General features: G+C 42.2%; 1 protein-coding gene across 1 annotated transcript in view; it reads right to left on the minus strand.

Moving 5' to 3' along the window:
- Nucleotides 1–22,961, minus strand: part of rnf17 (ring finger protein 17) — a 209,787-nt gene that overhangs the window by 84,495 nt on the left and 102,331 nt on the right. Inside the window, exons 18-23 of the mRNA XM_068033701.1 lie at nt 12,824–13,010; nt 7,497–7,665; nt 5,742–5,932; nt 4,845–4,995; nt 2,074–2,224; nt 39–154 (exon numbers count right to left, since the gene is read on the minus strand). Of these exons, the coding sequence (XP_067889802.1) occupies nt 39–154; nt 2,074–2,224; nt 4,845–4,995; nt 5,742–5,932; nt 7,497–7,665; nt 12,824–13,010 (965 nt within the window). The remainder of the gene's footprint in view (nt 1–38; nt 155–2,073; nt 2,225–4,844; nt 4,996–5,741; nt 5,933–7,496; nt 7,666–12,823; nt 13,011–22,961) is intronic.

The following is a 22,961-nucleotide window of genomic DNA, read 5'->3' on the forward strand; positions in this document are numbered from 1 at the left end:
CATACTTTAACTAATGGTACATGCAAGTTAACACTTACCTGTATTGGTAAAGTTAGAAAGTCCTCTTTTAATTTCCGTATATTTGTTACTGGTATTCGTGCAGTGTTGCCATAATCTACATATTTGACATCAACTTCTCTATGTCCAGGCAAGCCTGAAACAAATAAATTACTCCTCTAGCCTTTAACTGTTTTAATATTTTAACTAAATATAAAAAAGGTAAAACTCCAGAGTAGCTGAAATACAAGTGCATTAAAAACAGGTAATTTCCAAAAATACTTTTAGATACTGTATAAATATTGCAGAATACTACAGCTATTGCAAGCCTTTAATTTTTCTACAAGCATTTACAATTCAGCAGGACTCAAATATAATCATTTGGAGTATTTTACATGGCCGAGGAAAAAAATACAGCTGGAGAGAAAGAATTTTAAGCAGGCTTTCGAAAGATTGAGCAAGACAGAAGTTTATGGATGGGAATTCCAAAGGGAACAAATGCTTTGGCTCCATATCAAGCTGTGAAAATATGTTTTACATACTTTTTTGGTGGTGGCCTTTCCTACACTACCATATATGATAAGAAAACCTGAGTGGAACAAGCCCAGTGTCTGCTCCATTCATGGCAACACATTTGGCAGAGGTGGTCCTAAAACAGCAGTTAGACTTCTTATATAACATATACAAGAGACAACATATGTAAGTGACTGCACCAACGTCAACGGCAGCAGATATGTGGTAGAGCCATGGTCAGTCACAATGCATGTTGTATGAAGTTTTGAACAATGTAATTCTATGCTCTAGACAGAATATAGGCGACCTCAGTGATTTTAAGGCAACATGCTCCAAATTGTAGAATAATGATGATGCTGAAGGAATTTTGAGATAAAGATGAAGGAGGCAATAAGTGGTTTTGAGGAAGACAGGCAAAGTAGAGACCGAAACTGGTCAAGTCCGAAGCTAGGATGGGGTTAGGTGCATGGATTTTTTTTTTTTTAATACATCTTTCTGGCACAGTTGAGCTTGAGGCCCACTTTTCTAATTGTACATTTTCATGCTAACTGTTCTAGACACTTAAAGCTGTAAATTTATAGATGTTCAACATGGCTAGGTCAAAAGAGGCATGCACAGGTATTGAGGTTTATCTTGGGGAAGACAAGCCACCCGACTCGTTGATAACTTTTTTCAAAAAAGAATCCACATTCTGGAGATACCAATGCTGCAACACAAAAAATCTTAATCATTTTGCAGAGTAGGCCTACTGAAGGCACAGTTACATTGCTACCAGATTAGAGATGAAGAAATTTTTGTACGCAAAAAATGGGCAGCTTTGGCAGATTAGTTTTTTAAAAAAATCACCTCATACAAACAGATGGGTTTTGTTAAACATTAACTGGGGCCAGAGTGGTCGCCTGGACTGCTTTTGATCACCCAAGGAGTTGGAGTTTAATTTTTAACATTCTCTGCAATTGGCCTAGGTTTTTCATCTTTCCCAGATTATCTGGCTTTCAGATGGTGGGCAGTGTATATATCTTGATGCACTAGGCATCATAGTTGCGTGGGATAGGCTGGATGGACCAGTGTTTTTTTTTTCTAGTCAGTCATTGTTCCCGTTTGTAAAAACTAGTATCACAAAAATACAGCAAAGGTTGATTCCACTGAGCTCAATTTCTCTCTCCTAAAACTGCACAGCCTAGAAGTTAAATAAAAGCAATCTATAATTTGAAGACTCAGAATAAAAATAACATCTAGCTATTGGTTTTTTTTTTAAACAGGGTTGGAGCAGGGGGCCATAAAGGGCTTCACCAATGACATCAGGAGTAAAAAAGATAGATAAGATTCCACAGAACCAAACTAGTGGGGTTCCTAAGACGTGCAAAAAATGCATCAACTGCTGTTATAAATGTTACTAATTACCCACAGTAAACAAGTACGATATTTTTGGTACTTTACCCTTTGACTCAGATTGCATGTCAATAACCCCATTTCAAAGATTGCTGACTTCTGGGTTTGGACATGGCAGGGGAAGTGGTGCAGTAATAAATGGTACAAATATTGTTGCACATATTTACTTACCACTAATTTGACATCTGTACCACCCTCCATCATCAAATAGTGCTGCACAAGCTTGTCCTACAACTGGACACAAGATCTCCAAATTGACATCTTTTCCAGTATACAATTCAAACATGTTTCTTGTAAGAATGAGAAGATCCACAGTATCCATCTGCAATGGCAAGTAGAAAACATCGACTACTTGGAAAAACAAGCAAGAAAATGCATTATAGATCACTTCCCTGGACAATTAAATTCAACTATTAGCGTGTAATGCAACAGCCGACTATAGATTAGGAAGGTTCTATGTTCATCCTAGTCTATGTCTATTTAATTAATCCCAACTGAGGTATCAAACACATGCAGTCGCCGGTTTAAGACACAATCCAGCCCCGTTTCCAATCTCCCTCTAAATAGTCTGTTAATACTCAGCTATGCCAACATGAAGAACGGATGAGGTACTCGACCTCTGCCACTGGTACTCAACCTCTGCCACTGCCACTCAGACTAACACTCAACATATACTACGTGTCTGGTATTTCCTGTTTTTTTAACCATTAGCTGATTGTTTGCTTGAAAGCATTTAAAGCTAAATTTTTCTGTCACCTAAAATGAATAAAAGGCAATCAGTGGCTTGAAAGTGAACAATTCCCTGATATGTGCTCCTAAGATATAGTAGGAACTAACCCAAAATCAATACTTTCTAGGCACTGTTTGATATAATCTTGTACAAAATTATGCCCCACTGTTGATTTTAGGACGACTCAATTTCTGTGTACTTAGTATTGTATATTGTACATGTTTTAGCTTTAGCTTCAATTGTCAGAGGCACTTTATCCCTCTTCAACCTCTCAGCAGTGTCAATGCAGCTAAGCACGTCATCCTCCTGACTATTAACACTTAACCATGTTTAAATTTCATTGTCAACTGTTTGAGATGGTACTCTATCTCCTGGGGATACATCATTTCCAACTCTTCTACAATCTGAGCAACAACCATTTCCCCTCCAACTCCTTGCTTCCTGTCTGTTACCTAACTTTCTATCCACGCTGCCACATTTCCTTACACTACGCTTCTGCATTTTTCTAACTTGCCTCGAGAGAAACATTACTGAACCAGTTCCCTCCTCAGTACCTTTAGGTCCCAAGAACCCCACCTTGGCAATCTTGAGACCTGTGCTATGTGATTTGAGAACCTCCCTCACCAGATCCCTGGGAGCTCACTACCAGCATTCCAAAACCATAAGAGCTCCCCTCAAAGTACTGCCAGATCTGGACACCCCAGCCCAATGCTGCCAGATTTCAGGACCAGCTCCAATGTTGATAAGTCAGTGACCAAGGTAATATTTTGCATTAAAAACAAGAAATGCTGGAAATACTCAGCAGGTCTGGCAGCATCTATGGACAGCGAAGCAGAGTCAACATTTCAGGTCAGTGACCCTTCTTCAGAACTGACAAATATTAGAAATGTAAAAGGTTTTAAGCGTGTAAAGCGGGGGGGGGGGGGCAAGAGATAGCAGAAGAGACGGTGTTGATAGGACAAGGTCACAAAGAATAACTGACCAGAAGGTCATGGAACAAAGGCAAATAGTATGTTAATGGTGCGCTGAAAGACAAAGCGTTAGTACAGAGAGGGTGTGAACTGACTGTAAAGCACAAAGCACTCCAAGTACAAACATTAAAAATGTTTTTAAAAAACAGAAACAGTGGGTAGACACAGTAGAAACAAACTAACCAAGCTAAAAAATACTAAAATAACCAAAGGAAAAAGAAAAAAAGAAAAAATAACTAAACATAAAAAGGGGGGGGGTGGGGAGATCATGAAATTATTGAACTCAATGTTCAGTCCAGCAGGCTGTAGTGTGCCTAATCAGTAAATGAGATGCTGTTTCTCAAGCTTGCATTGACGTTCGCTGGAATACTGCAGCAATCCCAGGACAGAGATGTGAGCATGAGAGCAGGGGCGGGGTGTTGAAATGGCCAGCAACCGGAAGCTCGGGGTTATGCTTACGGACTGAGCGGAGGTGTTCCTCAAAGTGGTCAGCCAATCTGCATTTGGTCTCCCCAATGTAGAGACCACATCGTGAGCAGCGAATACAGTATACTAAGTTGAAAGTACAACAAGTAAATCGCTGCTTCACCTGAAAGGAGTGTTTGGGGCCTTGGATAGTGAGGAGAGAGGAGGTAAATGGGCAAGTATTACACCTCCTGCAATTGCAGGGGAAGGTGCCGTGGGAAGGGGACGAGGTGGTGGTGGTAATGGAGGAGTGGACGAGGGCGTCACGGAGGCAACGATCCCTTCAGAATACTGACAGGGGAAGGGAGAGGAAGATGCATTTGGTAGTGGCATCACACTGGATGTGGCAGAAGTAGTGGAGGACGATCCTTTGGAAGGCTGGAGGGGTGGAAAGTGAGGACAAGGGGAACCCTGTCGCGGTTCTGGGAGGGGAAGGGGTGAGGGTAGAGGTGCGGGAAATGGGCCGGACATGGTTGAGGGACCCGTCAACCACAGTGGGGGGGAATCCTCGGTTGAGGAAAAAGGAAGACACATCCAGAAGCACTGTTTGTTTGCATATTTTGCATTAATCATTTTGCTCCGGTAAAGTCTCCAACTCACCATGAAAAATGTACTGGAATTTAAAAAAAAGAATCCTCTTACCAGAAATATCTGCACCGCTTTAGCAAACAAAATTGGTGCTGTCAGACTAAAATTTTAAACTTTTCTTTCTCCAACTGCAGCTTGTTCTGAAAATTAATACATTTAACAAACATGCTTAAAAATATACCATTTACCAATTGAATGTAGAAATCCAATGGATTGTTGATATGAGTAACCATCATTTGAATCTCCTTTAAGAAAGGTGGCTTAACAGGTGGATAATACGGCATAGGTAACATGTTGCTTTCCGAATTTGTTGTGGGAACAGAATATTCACTGACAAACCTAGGAAGATAAATGTTTATTTGATGTGGGAAAACAATAGTCGCCACCAAATCTATAGAGACAAATATTTATTAGAACTTTTCAGCAATTCCAGACACGAGATGTGAAAAAGGGAATTACTCCTGATTGTGACAATGATCTTTGGATAGAGACAATTCACGTTTATCTTGTGCAGTGTTGATTTTTTTTCCACTATATAAAGTTGGTGCGTATATTTTCAAATATTTACACCAACACATACAATTGAACACCAGCTGCACCACAGGAACCAGTGCTTGAAACTGGACAGTTTAAAAAATATAGGTAATATATCACAGTGTAGCTACAAGCATCTGTAACAACTGCTGCAACAAAGGCCAATGTCAACAACCTGCTGATATAATGAGTTAGTAAACTGTCCTTTCATCTGGTTGAGTTTGAAGCCAATTTAGATACAGTGTCTCTCCTGTTGACTACAAGGGTCTTAAGCAAAATGAATTTGGGCAGTATGAACCATGTCCCTGGTGAAAATGAGTCCAAAAAGTACAGAATTTACAATCTAAGAGTCTGCAGGATAGTTGGCATGGGCAATGGAAAATTGCTACACTTGGTCAAGAGATTTCTCACCTGAAATTAGGGCTAAGACACTTGAAGACAGAGGAGACATTAAAATCAGGGAATAAAACAATAGCTATAATTCCATTTAAACATACAGCATGAGCATTTAGATTTTTCTCAGCAGTTCAGACATATTCTCAAAGGCATACCTGGCCAGTTCCAAGAACACAAGTGCATCCCGCAGTGACACGGGAACGTCACTCTCCATCTTATCCATAGGAGGCTTTTTCAAATCCACAAGCAGTTTGTCTCCATCCTCTCCCAAAACTATCATTTGTACAGCTTTGTTATCCACAATTCGGGTAAACTCATTCCTGGCTTCTGCACTCCAACTGTTACTCTATCAAAGTGGTAAAAGAAAAATTGATCAAATCCGATAACAAAGTTTTAGCTACTACAGTAAGTTATCATTTGATTCTAGGTATACATCTTTCCATCTTTAACCCAACAACAATTTCTACATTACAGTGGGAGACCCTTCTTCAGAACGAAAAAGGATGATCAACCCCCTCTAATATGGAAGACGGGGAGAAAAAGTAGCAGAGTCTAATCACAGGGGAAGTTAATGAAAAGACCAACAAACTGCTCAACAGAAAAACAGGAAATTGTATGGCATAAAATGAACTTGGTGGGCCAACTGAAACAATGGGCTGAACTTAGTCCTGGTGGCAGGGGTTCTGCCAACGGGCCCAAAAGTTGGGGGTAGTGGGGCGGGGCAGGGACCCTTCTCCAGCAGTCAACAAGCCCCGGGGCCGCATCTTGCCCCTATTAAGGATGGCCACCTGCCCCGAAGAGCGGTTGTTATTGCTGGGAGAAGGGCGCAGCAATGGACATGCACCCTCAACCAGTTAAGTGGGGTCTGGAGGCACCAGGGCCCATCAGACAGCCCAGCGACAGGGGTTGGTGAGGGCAGGTGGCAGCATTACCACATGGGTAGCCATTACAGACACGGGGCCCTTCTGTGGGGCAGAGGGAAGAGAGACGGAGGGGGAGAGACGGAGAGAGAGGGGGGGCGGAGAGAGAAGGGGGGCGGAGAGAGACAGAGCAATCAAGATCTCTCCTGAGAGCTGGACATCTATCCAAATACGCCACATCGCTACACACAGCATGCGGACAAATACTAACTACTTGTGCAAGCAAAACAATGCCAGGCATCTCACTAAATCAGTGTGCAACATAATGATGAGAAAGTAATTTATATTCAGATTAATTGCCCCCATGTCCATGGCTGTGTCAATAATTTTGCCAAATGTCTTTGGTGCAACAGTTCAGTGCTTATCCCTGCTCTTCAGTACCTTCAAAAATCACCCTCTAGGAGTATGATTCATGGGACTCCCAAAAAGAAATTGGAGACAAAGCAGAAGTCAAATTATACTTATCACTCCATAAATATTTTGTTTCCTCTAGCCCATATTTCTTTTAGGTGCACTTAATGGAATACATAATGACATGACACTACCCAGCATCAAATATATAAAATTATTGCAGCAGAAGAACATGTAGTCTAAATTCAGAACAAATTGCAACAGCTAAACTCTACTTTTAAAAAAAAAAAATCACAACTGAAAATGGAAAGCTCAAATGCGAACTCAATGTCCAGAGCAGCAGCTATAAAATTTAAAGAGAAAAGTAGACAAACAAAACTATGCTATACATAAAAAAAAACTAGGGTTAATGATCAGTTGTCCCATATTTTGAGGTGGAGAAAGGTTCTCGTTGTTGGCCTAGATGCAATAGAAAGTTACATTCTAATTTTTCGCATAGTGACTAAAAGAGTTCCAGTTGGTTAAATGAAAAAAAGAGCAAACAGAATGCGTGTTTATCTTTTTATGCCAAGTAATGCTAAAGTCTACAGAAAACCTGCTAGTGTTTTTTGTTGCTGGTTTGGAACTCAAGTCACTTACCAGATTTGCTGGAACAATATCTTTCAATGAGCATTTTATTGCTAATGGAGGAATACGATTTAACGCTCCTTTCATTTGAGGGGTCAATTTTCGTACACAGTGGTTCAAGTCACTGATGCATGTGTATGCAGCCAGACCATCCTCCAACTTCTTCAAAGGACTGTCAATTCTATGAATAATAAAATTACTCAATAGAAAAAGCCACATTTAGCTACACATTACTTTTAAGAAAAATGAAAGAAATATTTCTGCCAAACATTAGCATGTAATAAAGTTTCCCCAACGTTCAATCTTAGAGGGGTGGTTGGGGAGAAAGGGGTGCAACCACAACCAATCCTTTCTTCAATCACATGCACTGCCAGCAGGAGCCACTGAATAATGATCAGGAACCCTGGCCAATTTTTCTCTCTCTGCCCAAAAAGAGAAGCCCAAAGTTTAAACTCCTCCCCCAGGTGAAATCAGCTAACCCAGCACTGACGAGGAATTGGACCATCGATGTACCCTGGTATGTATGGCTTAGCTACACATTATCTTACTAACAGCCAATGGGGAAGCCTGAGGAGCCAGGGATTAAATTCAACCTCAGGTTCAAAGAAGTCATAAAAAGTCCTGAATAGAAAAGCAAAATACTGCCGATGCTGGAAACCTGAAATAAAGACAAAAATTTTGGAAATATTCATGTCTGGTAGAATCTGTGAACTGGTTTCGCTACTCACGATGTGTTTTCCCCTACATTGGGAAGACTAAATGCAGATTAGGTGAGTACTTTGCAGAGTATCTCCATTCAATTCACAAGCGTGACCCTCGAGCTTCCAGTCGCATGTCATTTTAATTCGCCACTGAACTCCCACTCTGACCTCTCTGTCCTTGGCCTCCTACAATGTTTCAGTGAAGATCAACATAAGCTCGAGTAGGCGCAGGCAGGTAGTGCAGGAGTCCCCTGTGGCCATCCCCCTCTCAAACAGATATACCGCTTTGGATACTGTTGGGGGGGGATGGCCTCCCAGGGGAAAGCAGCAACAGCCAAGTTTGTGGCACCACGGAAGGCTCTGCTGCACAGGAGGGGGAGAAAAAGACTGTGAGAGCCATAGTGATAGAAGATTCAATTGTAAGGGAAACAGACAGGTGTTTCTGTGGCCACAAACGAGACTCCAGGATGATATGTTGCCTCCCTGGTGCTAGAGTCAAGGATGTCTCGGAGCGGCTGCAGGACATTCTGAAGGGGGAGGGTGAACAGCCAGTGGCTGTGGTACATGTCGGTACCAATGACATAGGTAGAAAAAGTGATGAGGTCCTGCAAGATGAATTTAAGGAGTTAAGAGCAAAACCTCAAAAGGTTATAATCTCAGGATTACTTCCTGTGCCAGGTGTTAGTGAGTACAGATACAGGAGAATAGACCAAATGAATGCGTGGCTGGAGAAATGGTGCAGGAGGTAGGGATTTAGATTCCTGGGACATCGGGACCAGTTCTGGGGAATGTAGGACCTGTACAAGCGGGACGGGTTACGCCCAGGCAAGATCGGAACCAATGTCCTCACAGGGGCGTCTGCTAGTGCTGTTGGGAGGATTTAAACTAGAAAGGCAGGGGGATGTGAACCTGAGTGGGGAGACTGAGGAGGAGGAAATATGGATAGAAACAAAAGACAGGAAACAAAAAGACAAAAGTGGAAGGCATAGAAATCAAGGGCAAGAAACAAATAGGACCATAGTGCGAAATAATGCTAAGATGACTAAGAATGTTAAAAAGACAAGCCTAAAGGCACTGTGTCTCAACGTGCGGAGCATTCGCAATAAAGTAGGTAAATTAACCGTGCAAATAGAACTAAATGGATACAATATAGTTGCGATTACAGAGCCGTAGCTGCAGAGTGACCAAGGATGGGAACTGAACATCCAAGCGTATTCAATATTTAGGAAGAATCGGCAAAAAGGGAAAGGAGGTGGAGTAGCATTGTTCGTAAAAGAGAAAATCAATACGATAGTGAGGAAGGATATTAGCTCAGAAAATCCTGATGTGGAATCTGTATGGGTGGAGCTAAGAAACACCAAAGGGCAGAAAACATTGGTGGGGATTGTATATAGACCCCCAACAGCAGTGGTGATGTAGAGGATGGCATTAAACAGGAAATTAGAGACGCATGCAATAAGGGTGCAACTGTAATTATGGGTGAATTTAATCTACATATACATTGGGCAAACTAAGTTAGCAATAATACTGCAGAGGAGGGATTCCTGGAGTGCATACATGATGGTTTTTTGGACCAATACGTTGAGGAACCAACTAGAGAACAGGCCATCCTAGACTGCGCATTGTGTAATGAGAAAGCATTAGTTAACAATCTTGTTGTGCGGGGTCCCTTGGGGAAGAGCGAACATAACATGATAGAGAGTTGATTCCAAGACTAGAGTCCTGAATCTAAATAAAGGAAACTATGAAGGTATGAGGCGTGAGTTGGCTATGATAGATTGGGGAACGTTACTTATAGGGTTGACAGTGGATAGGCAATGGCTAGCATTTAAAGAGCGCATGGATGAATTACAACAATTGTTCAGTCCCGTCTGGCGCAAAAATAAAACAGGAAGGGTGGCTCAACCGTGGCTTACAAAAGAAATTAGGGACAGTATTAGATCCAAGGAGGAAATATAAAATGGCCAGAACAAACAGCAAATCTGAGGATTGGGAGCTGTTTAGAATTCAGCAAAGGAGGACAAAGGGATTGATTAAGAAGGGGGAAACAGAGTATGAGAGTAAGCTTGCAGAGAACATAAAAACTGACTGTAAAAGTTTCTATAGATATGTGAAGAGAAAAAGATTAGTGAAGACAAATGTGGGTCCCTTACAGTCAGAAATGGGGGAATTTATAATGGGGAACAAAGAAATGGCAGAGCAATTAAGTACATACTTTGGTTCGGTCTTCACAAAGGAGGACATAAATTACCTCCCAGAAATGTTGGGGAACATAAGGTCTAGTGAGAAGGAGGAACTGTATGAAATCAGGATTAGTAGGGAAATGGTGTTAGGGAAATTGATGCGATTGAAGGCCGATAAATCCCCAGGGCCTGATAATCTACATCCCAGGGTACTTAAGGAAGTGGCCCTAGAAATAGTAGATGCATTGCTGGTCATTTTTCAAAATTCTATAGACTCTGGAACAGTTCCAACGGATTGGAGGGTAGCTAATGTAACCCCACTATTTAAAAAAGGAGGTAGAGAGAAAACAGACTGGTTAGCCTGACATCAGTAGTGGGGAAAATGCTAGAGTCCATTATAAAAGATGTAACAGCAGAGCACTTGGAAAACAATGACAGGATCGGACAAAGTCAACATGGATTTACGAAAGGGAAATCATGCTTGACAAATCTACTGGAATTTTTTGAGGATGTAACTAGTTGAATAGATAAGGGAGAACCAGTGGATGTAGTGTATTTGGACTTTCAGAAGGCTTTCGATAAGGTCCCACATAAGAGATTAGCATGCAAAATTAAAGCACATGGGATTGGGGGTAAGGTACTGACATGGATAGAGAACTGGCTGGCAGACAGGAAACAAAGAGTAGGAATAAATGAGTCTTTTTCCAAGTGGCAGGCAGTGACTAGTGGGGTACTGCAGTGATCAGTACTAGGACCCCAGCTATTCTATATATTAATTATATAGATGAGGGAATTAAATGTAATATATCCGAGTTTGCAGACGACACAAAGCTGGGTGGGAGTGTGAGCAGGATGCAGAGAAGCTCCAGTGTGATTTGGACATGTTGAGTGAGTGGGCAAATACATGGCAGATGCAGTGTAATGTGGATAAATGTGAGGTTATCCACTTTGGTGGCAAAAACAGAAAGTCAGATTATCTGAACGGCGACAGATTGGGAAAGGGGGAGGTGCAACGAGACCTGGGTGTCCTTGTGTACCAGTCGCTGAAAGTAAGCATGCAGATGCAGCAGGCAGTTAAGGCGGCAAATGGTATGTTGGCCTTCATAGCAAGAGGATTAGAGTCCAGGAGCAAGGATGTCTTGTTGCCATTATACAAGGCCTTGGTGAGACCACATCTCGAGTATTGTCTGCAGTTTTGGTCTCCTTATCTGAGGAAGGGTGTTCTTGCTATGGGGGGGTGTGCAGCAAAGGTTCAACAGACTGATTCCTGAGATGGCAAGATTGACATACAAAGAGAGATTGGGTCGATTAGGCTTGTATTCGCTAGAGTTTAGAAGAATGAGAGGGGATCTCAAAAACCTACAAAATTCTAACAGGACTGGACAGACTAGATGCAGGAAGGATGTTCCCGAGGGTGGGGGAGTCCAGGATCAGGGGTCACAGTCTAATGATAAGGGGTAAGCCATTTAAGACTGAGATGAGGAGATATTTCTTCACCCAGAGAGTTTTGAACCTGTGGAATGCTCTACCACGGAAAGCAGTTGAGACCAAGTCATCAAATATATTCAAGAAAGAGTTAGATATAGTTCTTAGGGCTAATGGGATCAAGGGATATGGGGAGAAAGCGGGAACAGATTACTGAGTCTGGACGATCAGCCATGATCGTATTGAATGGCGGAGCAAGCTCGAAGGGCTAAATGGCCTACTCCTGCTCCTATTTTCTATGTTTCTATGTACATGCTCCAAAATGCAAAGTTCAATCACTTGCATTTCAAAGCTGCTTTGATATTTTATAGGTGTATTGTAAACGTGTTCCTGTAGTGTTTGTGCCATTTCAGTTATTCAAATTTGCAATTTTAATGATTAAAGTTCATTTGACTTGAAGTTGCTTTTTGCTCAACAGTAAACTATACCTGCAATTAAATTGTAATTTAGCATACAAAGCAAACCTCTACATATTTATTGGCCATCTGAGCTATGCATGTCATACACACACAAAAAAAGAACTTTGGAGCATATTTAGAGTTTCTGAGACAACCCAATTGGCGTAATAGAAAACTACAATAGTCAGAAAATCCCAGGTTTGATCCATATTCTGTGCTAAATTAGCTGACGTCAGTCAAGGCATTATAACTGATCTCAGGGCTAAGCAGAGGGCAAAATACTTTATTTACAAGATGGCAATCGGGAGAATTCCTGCATGCGAGAGTGTTATATGAACAGGATTGTGATGGTAATCATGTCTTTGATGGTGCTAAAGATGTCAAGGCTCACAAAAAAAATTAACTGGGTAATCAATCAGAGGGCTGCTGATGCTTATGGACTCACATCCATATGGCACCTAGATGAAGTACTAGAAGACATCTGGTACCCAAGGGTCAGCAACTTCAAAAAGATAGATTTGGGGCAGGGAGGGGAAAGCAATAGCTCATCAAAAACTATTAGTTTACAATACCCTGCAAGTACAAAGATTTCTGAATGTCCGAAGTCCAACATGAACACTTGGATTGCTGCAAGATCAGTTATGTGATATTTTGTTGGATTATTGGATTTCTCTTCATTTTCTCCTGATGGCACCAATTCTGTGATAAGTCCTCTGCACCAGGCACGAAAAATGTTGCTTTTAACAATAATTCTTTCACCTGCATTTGAAAGAGAAAAGTAATGAATAATGCAGATAGAGCAAAACAAATAACCCAAAAGCAATGATTAGAAAATAACACAAGATACAGATGAGGATCACCATTTACCCATACGAGTTTGCTCATCCACCCTCTCAAAAATTACACACAATCTCCCATTGAACAGCATCCAGCCATTTCTTAAATTATACATGAAAAGGCCGAGGAGCAGGAAGAAAACAAAGATGGGAAAGGAAGGGTGGGACAATACCACAGGAGGAGAAGGAAGGGCTTTCAAAAGTGGCTGGGGACAGTGAATAGGAATGAGTTAGATGAAAAGCAGTACTCCTTGAGCCATATCCTATTCCAGTTAAGGGGGTGGGGGTGCGTGAGACAAAGAGAGCGAGGGGCAGGGGGAGGAGCGCGAGGGGCAGGGGGAGGAGCGCGAGGGGCAGGGGGAGGAGCGCGAGGGGCAGGGGGAGGAGCGCGAGGGGCAGGGGGAGGAGCGCGAGGGGCAGGGGGAGGAGCGCGAGGGGCAGGGGGAGGAGCGCGAGGGGCAGGGGGAGGAGCGCGAGGGGCAGGGGGAAGAGAGGGGACAATTTATCTCTTGGCTTGCCGTTGTGAAAGGAAGGGTTTCAGGGCAATGAGATGAATTCTGGGGCAGCAGGAAGCAAATGCATACGGTCATATTCTGATAACTATCAAGGCTTAGTACAGAGTATACAAGGGTTTGGCGGTTAAAATAACAGGAGTTTATTCTAGACATCTTGCACCCAAGCTTTCATCGACAACTCTCCACAAGGTTCTGTACAGATTACAGTAAATCACTTCCTATGATGATGCACAGTCTATTTACATAATTTTCCCATTAACAACCCAATGTCCACTATATTACATTATACTATCTCCCCACCACTCGCCCCCTAAGTCTGTGATTTCTTTTCCAATTGATAATCGCTGTGGCATTTTCACAAACAAGTCTACCATAACGAGTTTTTCTTTCTTTCGAAGGAATTTGAGGTTTTGAGTCGTCAGGTTCCTTCTTCTGACTCTGCAAGGCTCGAGCAGAACTGTTGGATGGCTGCTCAAGTTCTTCAGTTGGGGTGTCCTCTGGGTTGATGGATGATTGCAGCATCACTGGCTCATCAAACCTTTGAGATGGTTGGTTCTCCTGTATTGGCTGTTTCGTTGGTATCATCACAAACGATCTTCTGTTCATCATCCCTTGGTCAGTTTGGACAATGTATGATAGTAAATGTGGTGATTGTTCGCCCACTTCTCCATACTGATTTTGATCTCGAACCCAAACTGATTCCCCTGGTTGGATGATTGATAAGTTTCTTGTTCTATGACGTCTGTCATAATTTTGATTCATTTAACTAATCTCTATCCTCACCCTCCCTCACTTTTCCCAAGTCTTCTGCTTACACTTGTGTACTTGCTAGTTTAGGAAGATCTTCTTTTCATTAACAATTCAAATCGAGCTAAACCATTCTGAAGTGGTGTCTATCGATAACTTAGAAGTGCTAGTTGAAAATCTGCATTCTTTTGTAACAATGCATTCACAGTACATTCTCCTCTCTGCTTCACCATTAGCTTGAGGGTAGCTTGGCGAACTAGTGATATGGACAAATCCGTATACATCTGTAAATTCTCAAGCATTTATTTGCAAATTGCGGCCCATTGTCAGGTATCACAATAGCTGGAATTCCATGCATTGCAAAAACTTCTCAAGGATATTATTACAGACTCTGAACTCTGACCTTGTAATAGTTTAACTTCAATCCACCTTGAATAATAATCAACTACCATTAGGAACATTTTACTTCTATGTTCAAAAAGATCCATTCCTAGATGCTCCCATGGTCTAGATGGAAAAGATGATGAGTGGTCCTTTTGCCTCCCGACGACTGATAGCACATGATGCATCTTGATAATCATCTCTTCAATTTCTTTTGATATACCAGGCCACCATACTAAATGTCTTGCTCTAACTCGACATTTCATAATACCCAGATGACCTTGGTGCAATCTTTCCAAGATGTATAATTTCAAGACTCTAGGGATAACTAATGTCATCGTAAATCAGAAAATAATCAACTATGCTTAGATGACCTGTATGTAACACTGTCTTAGAACAGGGTTATGTAGCATGTACTCTGGCCATCCATTCAAGAAATATTCCCTGATTTTCACACATACTTCATCTGTTTTCTGTGCATTCCTCATCTCACTGAGTTTCCAAGCTGCTGCAGGTAGATTTGGCATAGTCATTAAAGCAAAAATTTCGACTTCTTCGAGAAGCAAAATATCTCCTTTCTCTGGTCTTGTTGCTGAAATACAGGATAAAGCATCTGCTGCAATCTGTTGTTTTTCTGGAACATACTCAGTCTTTGCGTCAAATCTCATCTTTCTTAACCTAAACCTCTACACTTAGAGGCATTTGCAAGCTCCTTTGAGTTTAATAGAGTAAACAGTTGTTTATGGTCTATTTCCATTTTGAAATGAAGGCCTAGGTCGTTATCTGAGAATTTTACACAAGCCCACATAGCTGTTAAAGCATCTTTTTATGACTGCATATCGCTGTTCCATCTTAGCGAACGAGAATATACTGGTCTACGCCTTCCATCTGTCTGCACTTGAAATGGGACTGTTCCAAATCCTCTACATGCAGCATCTGCAGCAATGATGGTGAATAGATCCTGGTCGTAATGAGCAAACACATCGAGTGATATTAACATTTCCTTGATTTTCTCAAATGATTCCCGTTGGGCTTCTTTCCAACATCAAATGTTGTGTTTCAACAACTGACATAATTTTTAGCTGCTGGGAATTCCTTGAATCTTAGAAAGTTGAAGGCACAGAAAGGGGCCACTTGGCCCATCATGTCTGTGCCGGCCAAAAGACATTCCATCTAATCTAATCTCACCTTTCAGCATTTGGTCCGTAGCCCTGCAGATTATGGCACTTGAGATGCATACCCAGACTCCTTCCGAATGAGTTGAGGGTCTCTGCCTCACCTTTCAGGCAGTGAGTTCGAGACCCCACCACCCTCTGGGTGCAAATGTCTTTCCCTCATCTCCCCTCTAATTTTTCTACCAATCACTTTAAATCTATGCCCCCTCGTCATCTGCGCATGCGCCAACCGGTCCTGGCAGTCTGGAATGCAGCTCACGCGCAGAGAGCAGCAGTCCGTCTGCGCATGTGTGCAACTTGGCGCAGTCTGATAACATCAGCGGCCGGCTGCGTTATCAAGAATCACTTTGTTTAATTTAATTGAAATCAAATATAGAGTAAGACTTATCAATATGCATAATATGGGAGCTGGTGGACCCCATTGTGGTTCCTAGTGACCACACCTGTAGCAAGTGTTGGCTGCTCGAGGAACTCCAGCTCAGAGCTGATGAGCTGGAGTCTCAGCTTCGGACACTGCAACACATCAGGGAGGGGGAGAATTACCTGGACGCTGTGTTTCAGGAGACAGTCACACCCCTTAGATTAACTACCTTGAATTCGGCCAGTGGTCAGGGACAGGATGGTGTGACTATGAGTGAGGCAGGTAGAGGGATCCAGAAGGTAGTATTGCAGGAGCCTCAGCCCTTGTCCTTGTCCAACCGGTTAGAGATTCTTGCGCCTTGTGTGGACAACAACAGAGACTGTAGGGAGGATGAGCAAACTGACCTTAGCACCGTGGTACAGGGAGCCATTCAAGTGAGGGGGAGAAAAGAGAAATGTAGTCGTAATCGGAGATAGTATAGTTAGGGGCATAGACACTGTTCTCTGTGCCAGGATCGCAAGTACAGAAGGCTGTATTGCCTACCTGGTGCCAGGGTTCAGGATATCTCATTTGGGCTGCAGAGGAACTTGGAGCGAGAGGGGAAAGATCCAGGTGCCGTGGTCCACGTAGGTACCAATGATATAGGTAGAACAAGGATAGAGGTTCTACTGAGGGAACATGAGCAGCTAGGTGCGAAATTAAAAAGCAGAACCAAAAAGGTAATCATCTCCGGATTACTACCTGAGCCACGAGCTAATTGGCACAGGGTCAATAAGACTAAAGAGGTAAATGTGTGGCTCAAAGATTGGTGTGGGAGAAATGGGTTCAAATTCGTGGGACACTGGCAGCAGTACTGGGGAAGGGGGAAACTATTCTGATGGGACGGGCTCCACCTGAATCATTCTGGGACCAGAGTCCTGGCGAATTGCATAACTAGGGCTGTAGATAGGGCACAGTGGCGCAGTAGGGCGGCACAGTGGCGCAGTGGTTAGCACCGCAGCCTCACAGCTCCAGGGACCCGAGTTCAGTTCTGGGTACTGCCTGTGTGGAGTTTGCAAGTTCTCCCTGTGACCACGTGTGTTTCCTCCGGCTGCTCCGGTTTCCTCCCACAGCCAAAGACTTGCAGGTGATAGGTAAATTGGCCATTGTAAATTGCCCCTAGTGTAGGTAGGTGGTAGGGAATATAGGATTACTGTAGGGTTAGTATAAATGGGTGGTTGTTGGTCGGCACAGACTCGGTGGGCCGAAGGGCCTGTTTCAGTGCTGTATCTCTAAATAAAAAAAAATAAATAGTGGGGATAAGGGTTCAGTTGCATGGAAAATTATGAAGTCAAAGTTAAAGGAGAAGGTAGGAGTGCAGATTAGTGATGCGGCTGATTGTTAACAGAAAATAAAAGGAAGTGACAGAACATGTGTGAACGTCATATTGCACCAAGGATTCGTACAAGAGTAACTAAATTTGATTATAGAACAAACTTAAAGGCTTTGCATCTGAATGCACGAAGCATTTGGAATAAAATAAATGAGTTAACAGCACAAATAGAGACGAATGGGTATGATTTAGTGGTGATTACGGAGACATGGTTGCAGGGAAACCAGGTTTGGGAATTGAATATCCAAGGGTACTTAGTATTTCGGAAAGATAGGCAGGAAGGAAAAGGGGATGGTGTAGCTTTGTTAGTAAAGGAAGAGATCGGTGCTGTAGTGAGAAATGATATAGACACTGGAGATCAAGACATAGAATCAGTCTGGCTGTAAAAAAGAAACAGCAAGGGAAAGAAGTCCCTGGTGGGAGTAATCTATAGGTCCCCAAACAGTAGTTCCACAGTGGGGCACTGTATAAACCAAGAAATACTGGGGGCTTGTAAGAAAGGTACAGCAATAATCATGGGTGATTTTAATATGCAGATAGACTGGATTAATCAAATTGGCAAGGGTAGCCTCAAGGGAGAATGAATGTATCAGATTGTTTTTTGGAGCAATATGTTGAGGAACCAACCAGGGAGCAGACTATTCTAGATTTGGTATTGTGTAATGAGGTGGGATTAATTAATGATCTCATAGTTAAGGATCACAGCATGCTAGAATTTCAAATTCAGTTCGAGGGTGAGAAACTGGAGTCCCACACTAGCGTTCTGGAGTTAAACAAAGGTAATTACATAGGCATGAGAACAGATTTAGCCCTAGTGGACTGGGCAGGAAGACTAAAAGGTAGGACAGCTGATGAGCGGTGGTGGATGTTTAAAGAGATATTCAATTCCTCCCAATTAAAATATATTCCAGAGAGGAAGAAAGATTGTAAGAGGGGGTTAAAAACATCCACGGCTATGCAAGGAAGTTAAGGATAACATAAAGACAAAAACTAAGGCATACCATATTGCAAATGCCAGTAGCAGGCTGGAAGATTGGGAAACTTTTAAAGATCATCAAAGGGTTACTAAAAAAATTAATAAAAAGGAGCAAAGGTAAATTATGAATGAAAACTAGCATTAAATATAAAAATGGATGGCAAAAGCCTCTAAGTATATAAAAGGAAAGAGAGTAGCTGAAGTGAATATTGGTCCCTTGGAGGAGGAGACTGGGGAGGTAATAGAGGGGAACACAGAAATGGCAGAGACACAATCAGTATTTTACCTCAGTTTTCACAGTGGAGGACACTGGTACCATCCCAATCGTAACAGGTAATGCAAAGGTTATAGAAAGGGAGGAACTTAGAACAATCATTAGAGAAAAAGTACTGAGCAAACTATTGGGATTGAAGGCAGACAAGTCCCCAGGGCCTGATGGCCTACATCCTAGGGTCTTAAAGCAAGTGGCAGCAGAGATAGTGGATCCATTGGTTATAACATTCTAAAATTTCCTGGATGTGGGAAAGGTTCCAGTGGATTGGAAAAATGCTAATATAACACCTTTATTCAAAAAGGGAGGGAGGCAGAAAGAAGGAAATTATAGATGAGTTAGTTTAACATTTGTTGTTGGGAAATTGTTAGAATCCATTAAGGAAGTAATAATAAGACATTTAGAAAGTCAAGACGCAATCCATCAGTCGGCATGGTTTTATGAAGGGTAAATCGTGTTTGACTAATTTGCTAGAGTTCTTCGAAGATGTAACAAGCAAAGTGGATAATGGAGATCCTGTAGATGTAGCATATCTGGACTTCCAGAAGGCATTTGATAAGGTGCCGCACAAAAGTTTATTACACAAGGTAAGATCACAGAATCACAGAATAATACAGCGCAGAAGAGGCCCTTCGGCCCATCGAGTCTGCACCGATGCATTAAAGACACCTGAACTATGTACCTAATCCCATTTGCCAGCACTTGGCCCATAGCCTTGAATGTTATGACGTGCCAAGCACTCATCCAGGTACTTTTTAAAGGATGTGAGGCAACCCGCCTCTACCACCCTCCCAGGCAGGGCATTCCAGACTGTCACCACCCTCTGGATAAAAAAGTTCTTCCTCAAATCCCCCTTAAACCTTCTGTCCCTCACCTTAAACTTGTGTCCCCTCGTAACTGACCCTTCAACTAAGGGGAACAGCTGCTCCCTATCCACCCTGTCCATGCCCCTCATAATCTTGTACACCTCAATCAGGTCACCCCTCAGTCTTCTCTGCTCCAGCGAAAACAACCCAAGCCCATCCAACCTCTCTTCATAGCTTAAATGTTCCATCCCAGGCACCATCCTGGTGAATCGTCTCTGCACTCCCTCCAGTGCAATCACATCCCTCCTATGTGGCGACCAGAATTGCACACAGTACTCCAGCTGTGGCCTTACCAAAGTTCTATACAACTCCAACATGACCTCCCTGCTTTTGTAATCTATGCCTCGATTGATAAAGGCAAGTGTCACATGGGGCAACGGGCAATTTATTAGCTTGGATAGAGGATTGGCTAACCAACAGAAAACAAAGTCAGGATAAATGGGTCTTTTTCTGGTTGGCAAGATGTAACTAGTGGGGTGCCACAGGGTTCGGTCCTCGGACCCCAACTATTTACAGTCTATATAAATGATTTGGATGCAGGGATAGAAGGTACTATAGCCAAATTTACAGATGACACTAAAATAGGTGGGATAGTAAGTTGCAATAAAGAAATAAGAAATTTACAAATGGATATGGATAGGTTAGGTGAACGGGCCAAAATTTGGTAGATGGCATTTAATGTGGTTAAGTGTGAGGTTATCCATTTTGGTTGGTAAAATAGAAAGGAAAATTATCTAAATGGAGAGAAACTTCAGAGTGCTTCAGTGCAGAGGGATCTGGGTGTCCTCGTGCATGAATCGCAGAAAACTAGTATGCAGGTACAGCAGGCAATAAGGAAGGTTAAAGGAATTTATTGCTAAAGGAATAGAGTATAAAAGTTGAAAAGTGTTGCTGCAACTGTAACAAGGCATTAGTGAGACCACACCTGAAATATTGCATACAGTTTTGGTCCCTTTACTTGAAGAGGGATATAGTTGCATTGGAGGCAGTTCAGAGGAGGTTCACTAGATTGCTTCCAGAGATGAGGAGAGATTATGGAGAGAGATTGGGCAGTTTAGGCCTTTACTCTCTAGAGTTTAGAAGAATGAGAGATCTAATTGAGGTATACAAGATGATTAAGGGGATTGACAAAGTAGATGTAGCGAGGATGTTTCCTCTTGCGGGGCAACCTAGAACGAGAGGCCATAGTTTTAGGATAAGGGGTAGCAGATTTAAAACAGAGATGAAGAGAAATTACTTCTCTCCAAGTGTTGTGAGTCAGTGGAATTCACTACCCCAGAGTGAGGTGGATGACAGGACATTCAGTAAATTTGAGGAGATAGAGAAATTTTTAATTAGTAATGGGTTGAAGGCGTTATGGAGAACGGGCAGGAAAGTGGAGTTGAGGCCAAGATGAGATTAGCCATGATCGTATTGAATGGCGGAACAGGCTCAAGTGGCTGAATTGCCTACTCCTGCACCTAGTTCTTATGTTCTTAAGTAAATGCCCTCCCACTGCTACCCCTTCCACCTGCCCATCTTCATTTCCTAAAACTAAGTCTAAAACTGCACCCTCTCTTGTTGGACTTGCTTCATACTGGGCAAAAAAGCTCTCCTGAATGCACCTCAAAAATTCTGCTCCCTCAATTCCTTTCAAACTATCCCAGTTAATACTGGGGTAGTTAAAATCCCCTATTACTGCCCTATTGTTCTTGCACTTCTGAGAGATTTGCCTACATATCTCCTCTTCTTTCTCCCTCTGACTGTTTGGGGGTCTATAGTACCGTTTGCATCCGGTTTTGTAAAGACGGAGCTCCTCCCTAGTTTTTCCAAACTCTCACCTACTGTTGACATTGAATTTATTTCTCATTCCACTGCCTTATTCAGTTGTGTGAGGTCAACACATATTCTAATTGAACCGTTAGGTTTCTTCACTGGAACCAAACCCAAGCACCATCCTGTAGGTTGTTACAGGTGAAATGACTCCTTGTTTTGTCATTAACTCAATCTCCTTTTTTTACTTTTTCTAGAAGAGGAAAGTTGCTCATCCAAGGTGTATACAAACACACTGACTCTGCTTCCTTCCAAAGAGTAATATGGTACTTTGTTTTTAACTTCCCCAGTCCTCTAAATTTTGGAAATTCAGCTTTAAAATTTCTGGGGTGGTCTTCTTTACATTTGAGCTCTTCCACTCTATATATAAAGTTTTAAGTCTATGCAAGCCTTCTTACTCAAGAGGGAACAACTTTATGATTTTTAATCATGTATAAGGTCTTAATTTTTCTTTCCCTAGTAACTCAATGTTGTCTTTAACTCTCCCATTACCTTCAGGCCCATATAATTTTTTTACCTGTTGGTTTAAGAGTTTTATTTTTCAGCCACGGTTCTGCCTGATGGTACCGAAACTGCTGCTCCTGTCTCCAATTTAAAATTAGTCCTGTTTCCTTCCACAAGGATTTCTGTTATCCAGCAACTCACTCGTTTCCTGGATTTCACCTAAAAAAGGCATTTCCATGCTTTGGATATTGCTTTCTCGGGATTGCCATTGATAATCGTATAAAGCGCTTTTTTTTTTAAACTGTGACACAGTGACTGAAAGTGTCCCATCTTTCTACATGAAAAACACTCAGCTTCTTTGGCAGGGCAGTTTGCCCACTTGTGCCTCTCAGCCACACCTACAACAATTGGTTGCAGCTACCACTAGATGCCCTTCCAGTCTTGTCTTTTACCACCATTTTTTCCCTTTCATTTGCTTAAATTCAATCCAACCTGCTATTCAAGATTAAACTCTTCCTCTCCCCTTGAACAACAGATCGGTTAAACCCTCTAACCTCTGCTTGTCTGTTCAACTAAATCACTTTCATTAATCCCTCTACTGTAGATGATCCGAGAGGGCGTGGTCTAATACCCCGACCACAATCCTGTCTCTAATCAGCTTTTCCCTTAAACTGCCGTATTCACAATCCTCCACACGTTTGTACAAGCCATTGATAAATGAATCAATGCTCTCCCCTTTCTGCTGGGTACACATTAAATTTGGTACGCTCCACAATGACATTTTTTCTTACGTTAAAGTAAGTCTCAAGTGCCCTAATAACTTTTCATATGGAGCCTTCTCTTCATCTATGCCTTGAGTAATGAGGATGCCATCTGCATGCTCTGCCATTGCATACAATAGCGTACTGACCTGCTCCTTGTCTGGCTTCTATGCAGTATGATACCTTGCAAACC

This window comes from Heterodontus francisci, chromosome 6 (genome assembly GCF_036365525.1).
Source record: "Heterodontus francisci isolate sHetFra1 chromosome 6, sHetFra1.hap1, whole genome shotgun sequence".
In the NCBI taxonomy this organism is placed as follows: domain Eukaryota; kingdom Metazoa; phylum Chordata; class Chondrichthyes; order Heterodontiformes; family Heterodontidae; genus Heterodontus; species Heterodontus francisci.